General features: G+C 36.1%; 2 protein-coding genes across 3 annotated transcripts in view; both read left to right on the top strand.

Moving 5' to 3' along the window:
- Rnf128 (ring finger protein 128) overlaps positions 1 to 9,366 on the top strand; it is a 101,971-nt gene extending 92,605 nt beyond the window's left edge. For both annotated transcript variants that reach the window (XM_028767472.1, XM_028767471.1), the window contains exons 5-7: positions 699 to 795; positions 1,563 to 1,731; positions 7,960 to 9,366. In XM_028767472.1, the coding sequence (XP_028623305.1) occupies positions 699 to 795; positions 1,563 to 1,731; positions 7,960 to 8,093 (400 nt within the window). In that variant the 3' untranslated portion in view covers positions 8,094 to 9,366. The remainder of the gene's footprint in view (positions 1 to 698; positions 796 to 1,562; positions 1,732 to 7,959) is intronic.
- A 571-nt stretch (positions 9,367 to 9,937) lies between these two features.
- Tbc1d8b (TBC1 domain family member 8B) overlaps positions 9,938 to 12,095 on the top strand; it is a 61,831-nt gene continuing 59,673 nt past the window's right edge. The window contains exon 1 of the mRNA XM_028767506.1: positions 9,938 to 9,965. Within this exon, the coding sequence (XP_028623339.1) occupies positions 9,938 to 9,965 (28 nt within the window). The remainder of the gene's footprint in view (positions 9,966 to 12,095) is intronic.

Genomic DNA, 12,095 nt, shown 5'->3' on the forward strand with positions numbered 1-12,095 from the left:
TGTGTGTGTGTGTGTGTGTGTGTGTGTGTGTGTGTGTGTGTGTGTGTCTGTGTCTGTGTGTGTGTGTGTGTCTGTGTGTGTGTGTGTGTGTCTGTGTGTGTGTATGTGGTATGGTGTGGTGTGTTAGTACTTGATTATTTTAAATTCATTCTAATATTGCTATTGAGAAAAAAGAAAATCATCTTGGTGCCCTACTTTGAAGTCTTAACTCTTTAGATTTTTTTAAAAACTGACTCCTCTGGAATGTTATTTTCTCTCAACTAATAGTGATATTCTTGGAGCATATTTCCTTGCCTAAAGCATTGACACTGTGTTGTACTCAGTACTATAGCATTATTCTGTTGCTGAGAATGGTGATTCTATTTTAAGAGTAGGGAACTGACAACTTTTAATATTATAACATTTGAAATACCAACAGACTTAAATCATGTAGCATTAGCCATTTTCAAGTTATGAATATTAAAAATTGCTTTTTGAGGCTAGAGTAATGGGGTTACATTTAAGAGCTCTGTATTATGAAATCTTCAAAATTTATTCTCGTGGCTCCATTATTAATGGCATATTTAAAGGGAGAAAAAGATATCCGTGCAAAGGCTAAATGTAATCTGAGTGTGTGTGTTTGTATGTGTGTGTATATGTCAAAGTGTTGTTTCTGTTTCACATCTTAAAACTAAATTATCTTTTTTCTCCTTCGTTAGTCATATTTTCCATAAGACATGTGTGGACCCTTGGCTTTTAGAACACAGGACTTGCCCCATGTGCAAGTGTGACATTCTCAAAGCTCTTGGAATTGAGGTAAATATTGCTATATTCTTTCTGTGAAGGAACTTCAGCAGTGTGGTATTTATATGCCTGGGCATTCGTGAAAATAGCATCCTTCTCTCTCTGGGTAGGTAATGTGCAAATCACAGTTTATTCCTAAAACTAGGCATATTACTTTCATAGACACAGGGAGATTTCTACCATCTTGGACCTATCTATTTTCCTTCTTCTCAAATGTACTTATTATTTGGATCATAATTAGAACTGATAGCTATATAAACTACCAAGTTTTTATCTACTTTTCTGTTTTAACCTTGTCATTATTACAGTGATCAAGTTTATCATTAATGACCATGTTAGTTAATTTGAGAAAGCATAATAAAATTATAATTTTATATTTGGCAAATGAAAAACTTATCTTCAAGATACAATAAAATCAACTCAATAAAATAAGTTCAAACTTAACAGAAATGTACAGATGAGAGCAATGCTCAGCTCTCTTTTGTAACAGAATAACATATATTAATGTATACTGAGTCCTTACTTTGTACCAGCAATTATATTTTGAGGTGAAGGCATCAGCCAAATGAAGACATATATATCCCATTGGTATAGCCAATTCCTGCCCTTGCTACTGTGACTGGGGCCAGCAAGAGTTTTTTGTGATCATGAAAATGGATTAGAAGTTTATGAGGCTAAGAAATATTTCTATAAGTTATCACCAATGAAAACATCATAATCATATGTCAATGTAATACACGTAATCCAAATGTCTTGTTTTGTTCAAACGCTTTCCCAAGGTGGATGTTGAAGATGGATCAGTGTCTTTACAAGTTCCTGTTTCTAATGAAACATCTAATACTGCCTCACCCCATGAAGAGGACAATCACAGTGAGACTGCATCATCTGGATATGCTTCAGTACAGGGAGCAGATGAGCCACCTCTGGAGGAACATGCGCAATCAGCAAGTAAGCACAGCACTAAAGAGCAGTGGGCTCATCACAAGTAATCTCCTGTGGACCACACATCTGGACATGGATTCTTGCTTTTTAGTAGTTGTTTCATTTATTCCTTATGCCATTTCAAGTTTTTTCTATTTAAAATGGCACAATGAAATTTGCACTCTTGCCATAGAGTATATGCATATTCAAAGAGAACATACATATTCAAATATTCCTAAAATAGATGGCATGCAGAAGGAATTGGGATTATTCACAAAAGGAGAGTTTTGTTGGAAAATGCCCTGGGCCGTTTAAATGTTGGCTAATTGACTCCTTGCTGAGGCAAATGAGCAACTTTAAACTTTAGAAGCTGTTGTTTATTGCAGATAAATCAGAATGTAGAATAAATGGCACCAGAAATAATAGAAGAATTTGATTTACAAAAGCTAGATTTCTGCCTATCAGAAATCATTTTGCAGATAGAAAACTAGGTTGAACAATGGTATGTGCTGCCACCTGTTGACTTTTCTAGAACATGAATCAATTGTTAGACACTCAGGTTGAACATATTGTTTGGAATTCATGTGAAATTATTATTACAGTTTACTAATTTTACATGAATGGGAATGTTTGGAGGTTGTTTGTTACTTCTAAAAATATCAAATCTCCTTATAAATTATTTTTCCATTCTCGAACCTCACTCTCTCAAGGTTTTTCTTTTTTTTCCCCATTGCTAAGTGCTTATTTTGCCAAGATAAGTGAAAACATATGCCCACACAAAGCTAGTACATGAGTGTTGCCAGCAGTGTTGTTCCTAATACCACCTAAGTGGAAATGATTTGTCTATTAACTAACATGCGAATAAACAAAATTTGGTGTAAGTGTTAAACGGAAGGTGCCAGGCATGGTGGTACATAGCTTTAATCCCGGAACTCAGGCAGAAGCAAGCCAGTCTCTGTGAATTCAGGGCCAGCCTGGTCTACTTTGTCAGTTTCAGGACAGCTAGGGCTACACAACAAAAAGGGAATGATGTGAAAAATATGGCAACTCATGCTTGTAATCAGAGCACTTGGGAGGCAGAGGTAGAAGGGATGCCACAAATTTAAGGCTAGCTTCGATTATATAGGAAGACCTGTGTCAACAAATAAGAAAAAAAGCCAGCAAGATGCCTCAAGGGGTAAGATACTTGTTCTCAACTCTGACAACCTAAATTTAATCCCAGGATCTGATTTGTAGACGAAGACAACTGATTCTCTTCAGTTCTTATTTGACACCCCCTCCCAAACACACGCACACACATACATGCATGAACGTATGCACACATATGTACACATGTATGTGCAAATACATACCATCAATAAATTTAAGTTAAATTTTTTATTGATAGGTACTATATAGACATGAGTCTTGGAAACACTCTACTAATACTAAGGTTCCAGACACAAAGTGTCACATATTATATACTGTAGGACTCCATTTTTGCTTGTTTCCTTTTGTTTTTTTGAAACAGGATCTTAGAGAAACCAGATTGGCCTTGAACTTGCTATGTAGCTGAGGATAGCCTTTACCTCCAAAGTGCTAAGATTACAAACCAACACTACTGTGCCTTGCTTATCATTTTATTTATATGAAGAGGCCAGGTACACTATTATAGGTGGCAGATTCTTGGTTGCTACAGTCCAAGGATAAGGATGGTAGATGGATGACTGCCAATAGGTAAGGGATTTCTTTTGGGAGAGACAGAACTGTTCTAAAATTAGGTAGAGGCCATAGAGGTGGCTCGGTGGTTAAGAGCACTCCTTCCTCTTTCAGCAATTTTGAGTCTGTTGTTTAGCATCCACATGATCTGTAACTCCAGTTCCAGGGCATCACATGGCTTTAGCTTCCCTTGACCTCTGAGAGTACCATGGTGCATATGCATACATTCAGGCAAAACACTCATATACAGAAACTAAATAATTCTAATTTTTAAAAGAAAATAATCAGGTAGTGGTGATAGTTGCAAATTTTTGTGGTTATAACAAAACCCTTTGAACCTATATATTTTCTTTTTTTTTTTTTGCATTATTGGTCATGGAAACCAGAGCCACGTACATACTGCAATTTAGCTACACCCCTAGTTGAATTATACAGTTAAAGATTACATATTTATGGGAAATTAACTACATTTTAGTTTAAGCATTACCAAAAATCATATCTGCCTACCTTTAACAATTCCAGGGAGCTGGGAATCTGCTTTTTTGAATGTGTGTTCATTTTTTGTCTTTTTTGAGACAGGGTCTCATGTAGCCCACACTGGCCTTGAATTCCTCCTGATCCTCTTGCCTGGTAGCTCTGTGTTTTTCTTGGTTTGAAAGTTTTCCCTCAGTCCTTACTTTGAGGTAACCCAGTGTTAGCATAAAAGTGGAGGAAATGAATTACTACAATAGCTTGTGAACATTTCAGCTTCCCATGACATAAACCTTTGCCCTCTGTGGCCTTATCAGTGCCATAGATATCATTTCTGAAGATGTCATGAGGCACACAACTATGTCAAAGCCAACTTTGCATTTCTTGCAACCTAATCTCCAGACGTTTCCTTGAGCACACTCATAGGAATCTTAATAATCTGTGAATTATTCTACCTGTAATACAGAGTCATTGTTTGTTTGTCTTGATGATCTTATATTCCCATAATGGTATGGTAATAGAATTCGGTGAAGATAAAAGATAATTTAATTTGGGCTAGATTTTTTTATATAAAAATATTCCATTGTACTTGATTGTGTTCAGTTCTTGTAGGGGTTGCTTAGGAAGGTGGGGAAGCAGAAGAGACTCTACAGATCGTTTAAAGAGCAAATGAAATAATGACCCATGCTCTGCCTCATCCTTGGATGAATGACAGTGGTACCCACTTTAAGGCCTTAAGGATTCTCCTTCCCTAGCTTCTTCACTCCCTCTTTCCTGCTGATTCAGTATATTTTCTCAGTTCTGTCCCCCTAATTTCTAATCTTCCATACATAGCTGCAGTGTGAATTCCCTGCATATCTCTATGCCATTCCACCCTAACTTTCTCAGTCTGACACCTGCTCTGCCTTTGAAGACTTGCCTCTCCGCCTCTTGGAGAGGCCTTTATTTCACTTAAATATCCACAACCATGAATTTCTATTAGTGCATTTTAAGAACTAAATTGTTTCAGACAGATTTTAGTTCCTCTAGAGCATCCTATATTAACCTCTTTTCTACTCAGCACACCCTGCTGCCTGAAAAATGTAAGTTTGTCTTGAAAAAAACGTGACCACTTAGATTATAATTTAGTCTGGTCTGTGTATATTGCTGGTTTGGAAATCTTGCATATTTGTTGCTGATAATTACAATGAAAGTTGGTATTTATCACTTTGCAAATGCATCTTTACTTCATCTGTGTGGCACATCATTGAGATCAGTCCTGTTAGTACACTAGTCTTCAAAGTTAACTACATACCTAATTTCCTGGAGGATTTGTTGACGTAGTGGGTTTTGAATGGAGCCTAACAGATTTCCTGGTGTGGGACCACACTGAGAGTACATCCAATAAGACCCCTGGTTGTCAACCTGGCTGTATGTCAGAATTACATGGAGAGATTGTTGCTTGTTTTTTTTTTTTTTAAGTCATGGCATACAGGGTGGGGACAGATACCCAGTGGGGCCCTGACCCACTCAGAGGAGAAGGGGAGGGCGGAAGGGGAAAGGATTGTGGGAGGGAATGACCTGGAGGAGAGCAGTGAGTAGGATGTAGTGAACAAGTAAAAGATAAATTAAATTAAAATTGTAAAAAGCATGGCATATGAAAAGCACTTTAGAGCAATTAAATCAGAATTCATGATGGATGGTGCCTAATTAATTACAGATAGTTTTTATTTTACTTTTGAAATAACTTGAGATTGATTAAGAAAATGCATTTCAATAATCGTACAGAGAATACCCATCTACCATGTCCTAGCCTCTGTAAATGTGAACATCTTATATACCCGTATACTTATATGGAACCTAGGAAATGAGCTGATGAAATATTTACTAGAGACCTTGTTCAGCTTGAGCAGTCGGCCCATGCATGTCCCTTTTCTGTCTCAAGATGCCACTTTTCATTTACTTTTATGTCCCCTCATATCTCCAGTCTATGGCAATTCCTTAATGTTTGCCTTTCATGAGGTTGATACTTTTGAATATTACTTTTCTGTTACTTTATAAAATGTTCTTTGTCTGCTACTTTATGATAATTAAATCACTGTCCATTTCTGGTAAGAATGCCAGAGAAGTGGATGCTGTGTCCCAGTAAGCAGCACATATTATGAGGTACACAATGTTCTCATTACAAATGATCTTAACTTTGTTCACTTGGTTAAGGGTTTTGTCTGCCAAATTCTTCCCTTTAAAGTTACTATTTTCCATTTGTAATTACTGAATATCTTTTTTGATAGATGCTTAGAAACTATACACGTATCTTGTTTTTCGTGGTTCCTTCCCTGGCCAACTTTCACAATAATTGATACTTCCTGTTATAATTATTCATCAAATAGTGATTTGCTAATTCTGTCATTCTTCCCACACATATTAATTTTGAAATGTAAGGGGGAGCCATTCCTTTTCCATTTTGTTAGGTTATTTATAGTAGATTGAGATCATAGAACTTCTTTCATTCTTTGTTAGTTTCATGATTTGTCCGTTGCTCATAAAGTCCCCAATTCTGTCCTCAGAATCTTGGTTAGGTTGGGTTTTTGTTCTTTTGACTTCCTTACTTTCTGTTACTATAGCTTGTTTTCGGTCTTGGGTTGCCTTTTTTTCCCCTTTAAGGGACCAGGCAGTAAATATTTAGGGATTGAAGGCCATATATGTTTCTGTTGCATATTCTTTTTTTGTGTCTCTTTAGGGAGGGGTTGGTTGGTTTTGAAACCTTTTTAAATTGTAAAAAGAATTCTTTTAAATTAATTATTTTATTTAAGTCCCAAATGTTGCCCCCTCCCCAATCCCCCCTTGCAGAATTCTTCACCCCATCTGTCAGCCACTTCTCCTGTGAGAGGGTGCCCCCTCCAGGTATGCCCCTACACTGGCACATCAAGTCCCTACAGGATTAAGGGCATCTTCTCCCACTGAGGCCAGATAAGACAGTCCTCTGCTGGATATGTGCCTGAGCCATTGGGCATCCCATGTATGCTCAGTGAAAAGCACTCTTAATTGTGGCTTTGGCTCTTCAAGATGTAGTTTGCTAACACTTAGGCTAGAATCTAGGTTAATCTTACATACTCTCTGTCCCAGAATCTGCCATTTCTTCAAGAGTTCTTCCCTTAGAGATTATTATATCAAAAGCAAGATATGGGCACTAGGCACACTCACTTATTGTCATAGGGTGGTTATTACAGTTAATTCAAAGAACAAGGCTAGGAGATGCATGTTTACTTACAAAGCTCCTCCTCCCATCCTTTCTTTGTCCCTCTCCCTCTTATCTGGAAGACACTGAGTTTCTACTGCTGGATGTATGTCATTACAGCTGCACACCACTGGGCTCATTCAAGATTATCCTCCTGGCCTTACTTGGAATTCCTTTTAGTGACAGTGAAAGGAGAAAGGCTTCCCTTATCTAAAATATATTTACTTGACCTTTCAATTCTATTCTCTTTAGCAACTACGGTACAATCCATTTCCTTTTAGCTGTATGGCTTGAAGTTACTTCGGTGTTGTTTTGTTCATCACCAACCTTTTTTCTTCTAGGATGATTATGTATTCTGTTTACTATGCAGTTAGGTTCAAATAGCCAAAGGGATAGTAGTGTGCAGCCAGGTTTAAGACCTGCTATATTTAGAAATGAAAGAACATAAAAGATGTTAACTTTTGCCCTTAATGAGTTTATAAGTTAGGTAAAAGCACATATACATAAATTTTAAAAAAGGAATCATAAATCAATAATGCCAAAAGTGCCTTAAGAGAAACAATATAAATTTTTTTGGAGATAGGATCTTATACTGTAGCTTAGGCCAGCCTGAAATGTACTGTGCAGCTCATGCTATCCTGGAAGGCACAAGAATTCTTATGCTTTACCCCCTGAGTGCTATGAGTACAGGAGGCCATCCCAGACTTGATATTTTTTAAGAGTCACATAGTATTAAGATATAATCATTGGTATAATCATAGAATAAGATGGCATTGAATAAGGAAGCCTTCTTGGGAATGAGTGCAGACGTCTGCCTTGAAAGGAAAGAAAGGTACTATCATCCTAACATTTTTTACTTCTGTGTCCAGATGAAAATCTACAGCTGGTAAACCATGAAGCAAATTCTGTGGCCGTGGATGTTGTTCCCCATGTTGACAACCCAACCTTTGAAGAAGATGAAACTCCTGGTCAAGAGATGGCTGTTCGAGAAGTTAAATCTTAAAAACCTGTGTCAATAGAAAACTTGACCCGTTAGTAACAACAGGACTGCCAATCAGGGCCTAGTTTACTATGAATGAACTGGGTAAACGTAAAACAAGAACGATACTGAAAGTGCTGAGATGACTTATATTATACTATAGTTAAATGGCTTAACATATTTAACCCAGTACCGTTTTCCACAAACTCACTATAATGTTTTTCATAGGCAAGTTTCCTCTTGGTGATAGTGATAGCAACATTTTTAAACATTCAGAACTGTCTACAAGTAGTCAGGTTTTTCATTTTCAACAACTTTCTTATAAAAAAAATGTTGCTTTAAAACTGTGGAGTAGCTGTAATCACTTTGTTTTATGATAGTATCATAATTAAACAATACTACTACTTTAGCTTGGGCTCTATGTGTCAGGGTTTGTCTCCAGGTGCTTATATTAATCTGGAATTTGTAAAAACAAAAAAAAAAGCAATGCGAATTTAGGCATTAAGTTGATAGTACAAGATTAAAGCAAAATAGTCATTTTAACCTTTTCATTTTAAAATTAAGCTGTGTATGTATTTCATGTGAGTGTTGAGCATAGTTTGTCAGAAAAATATGAACTGAATTGGTTGATCAGTATATTAGTGACACCACACAAGATTATAGACACAAAAAATTTCTTACAAATACATTGTAAAGTATTTCTCAAACTTGATGTTTTCAAAAGCACAAGATAGAAACTACCATCAGATTTGAAAATAGGAATAGCTGAATAAATTGTAGAAAATTGGTAACTGCTTACTGTGCAGAATTTATCTACAGAAAATGTTCTGTAAGATTTGTCAGTGGAAAATAGTTTCCAAATAATGTTGACTTTGAAAATTGAGTTTACACTTGGCCTTGTGGTCTCTAATTACATGAAATTTAAATTCTGTCCATATATCTATAATTTTGTGGATGCATTTTGTTGGTGTTTGAAAAAGAATCAAGGGGAGGGGGGACTCCAGGTGCCTTAATATAAAGTTTGAAGCTTCAACCACCAAAGTTAAATAGAGCTATTGAAAAGATGCACTTTATTTCTACTTGGTGTGGCTTGTCCATTAGTTTTGTTCCCAGTGCGAATTCCCACAGAATTTAGACAAAAATAGAACAGACGTGTATTTTTGTTTGCTGAATATATAATGGATGAAACCATTGCATTCTTGTACACCGATTTGAAAATGCTGTAAATATGCCCCAATTTGTACTGATTCTCTTTAAATATAAAATGTAAATAAAAATATTCCAATGAAAGATTGCATCTGGTGTTCAATTTAGCCCTCATGTGCTAGCTAACTTTTGTATATAATATGCCTACTGTTGAGAGGGCAGAATCGTTGGGTATGAATGGTCATTGATATATGTGATCAGTACAGACTAAACCTCTAGTGTGATGGTTGCATATGACCTTACCCAAAAAGGGAGGAGCTGCTATTCTGATATCACTGAACAGACTGTGAATTAGTTTTAGGTATCAACAAACTGACTAATAAAACTGTTCAGTAATAAAATGCATGGTTAAAAGTTCTGTATGCCTAACCAGGCTATCCAAGTCTGGAGAAGAGAGGAGGGAGTGGGTCTGTAATCAGGATGTAAAGTGAATAAAAAAACTCAAAATTTAAAAATAAAAAGGTTTTGGATGCCAACCTGTAGTCATGCCATTCATGACATGTTCAATGTTTTAAAGCTTTCTTTCAGTTTTCTCTTTTGACTGTATGATTGGTGGGATATTGTTAATGAATCAGAACATATCTTCTCTCGTGTTAAAAATTTTAAGGAGAGACAGATGCTTGGATCACCTCAGGACCATGATTGTCGAAATCAGTGTAAACATGGATTATGTGACAACATGCAAACTATGTGAGTATTGCCTGTATTTTCAAGGAGTCTAAGTTCATGGGGCTCATTTTTAGACAGGTGTATTTTTTTGCATCTAAGGATTTAGATCTTAACAAAATAAAATATGAAATAAAAGCATACTGAAGTTGGACAAAGAAGCCAATCTGACAAAAAAATAAAACCTCCAAGAACAAGCACAATTGTTAAGAGACCCACGCATTCACACATTTAGGAATTTCATTACAGTACTAAAATATATGTACAGAGGACACGGCATAGACCCATGTAAGCCCTGTGCATGCTGTTTCCATGAGAGAGGTATTTTTAACTTAGAAAAAATATTTGTGTGTATATTTGAGTATATACATATGTGTAGTGAGAGGTGCCATATATAGGGGCCAAAAAAAGCTGTTAGACCTCCCAGAGGTGGAGCTTCAGGTGTTTGGAGCATGGATGCACAGCTTGTTAACATAGGTGTCAGGATTTGAACTCAGGTCCTTATTCCATTATCCCAAAACATACCCTCATGCCAACTGATAGTCAATTCCTGTTCCCATTTCCAGCCCACACATGCATTCACCAGTTTGCTTTTTATCTCTTATAGATTTGTCTATTTTAGTTATATCATACAAGCATCATCAATAAAGGTTTTGTGATTAGATTCCCTTTACCATAATATTTCCAAGGTTCAATCATAATATATAATTCCATTAATTCATGCCTATTCATTGTTGAGTAATATTCTGCCATATGAATATCTGACATTTGTTTATCCTTTCATTAGTTACTGAATTCTTAGGGTATTTCACCCCTTTGGCCATTATGGATAATACTACCACACATTCATTCATATAAACATCATTCTCTAGATATATATTTTAGAGTCTCCTAGTATATATCAAGGAGACAGATTCCATGCCACTTTTGGATTTTATTACTTCCTACTACTACCATTTGATATACTTTAGCTTAAGCATCAGACTTTATAGTATGCTCTCATGTGATAGTCACAACATAGGCTGATTCTTTTAACAGTGACAGTAGATAATATTTGTATGGCGAGTTGTAAACATAATAGGGGTGTATGAGTTCACATTTAGTGGCATTTGGGTTTTATATAAAAATCTACACTTACCCCACACAGGATCAGACAATGTAATAAAAACATAGACACAACTGCAATGCTAGGAACATGTCTTCTCCTTTCTATATATAGAGATATTGTTTATTTGTGAAATATTTTGTTAAAAATTATTAACCCAGACCATAAAATTTCTAGTCATTTAATTTACTTATTGTCTTTGTTTGGAGTTAATGTTTACACCTTAAACACAACAAGTAACATAAAATTTAATTAAAACATTACATGAGAATAAAAGAAATTAAGGTATGTGATGGTCACTTTGATCTCTAGTGATATCCTCTACCAACAAAGCTACTTCTGTGATAAGTTTGGGAACTCCTCAACTTTCAGGTGTGTGTGTGTGTGTGTGTGTGTGTGTGTGTGTGTGTGTGTGTTGTACATGAAGGCATGCACAAAAGCTAGAGGAGGACATCAGGTGTCTCTCTCACTTATTCCCTTGAGACAAAGTCTCTCATTGAACCTAGAGCTAGGGTGGCAGGCAACAAAGCTCAGTAATCCTCCTGTCTCTGTTCCTCCACCCCAGCCCTGGGATTATAGATGTGAATAGTTGCTCTAGACTTTTTATTCAGATCCTCTTGCTTAATGCAATAAGTATTTACCACTGAGAAATCTCTCTAGTTCTCAGCTTTCTTTTAGTATGGAAGCAATTTCATGAGTTTAGAGAAAAGTATAGAAATGATTATGGCTGGTTAACAGCAAATTCCCTTTTTAGCTGTAACTCCAACTGATATCACAGTTTTTTTTTTACCATTACCAGAAATTACCAGGAAATATTAATGAATGGGTACTAATAGAACCTTTTGTTTAAAAGAGCAATATAAACCACCTTATATGGCAGAGCTTACATTTTTAATAATGATGCCTCTGAGAGACTTTATGGAAACCTGTTTAATGGCCACCAATTTGTGGTAGTTTGGTTTTCAAGTATCCAATTTGCTTTAAATCAGTGTATGTACAACTTTATCTTCCCACAAATTACCTGGGGATCTTGTTAAAATGTGTGTTGA

Source organism: Grammomys surdaster, unplaced genomic scaffold, assembly GCF_004785775.1.
Source record: "Grammomys surdaster isolate TR1022 unplaced genomic scaffold, NIH_TR_1.0 173, whole genome shotgun sequence".
Classification (NCBI taxonomy): Eukaryota; Metazoa; Chordata; class Mammalia; order Rodentia; family Muridae; genus Grammomys; species Grammomys surdaster.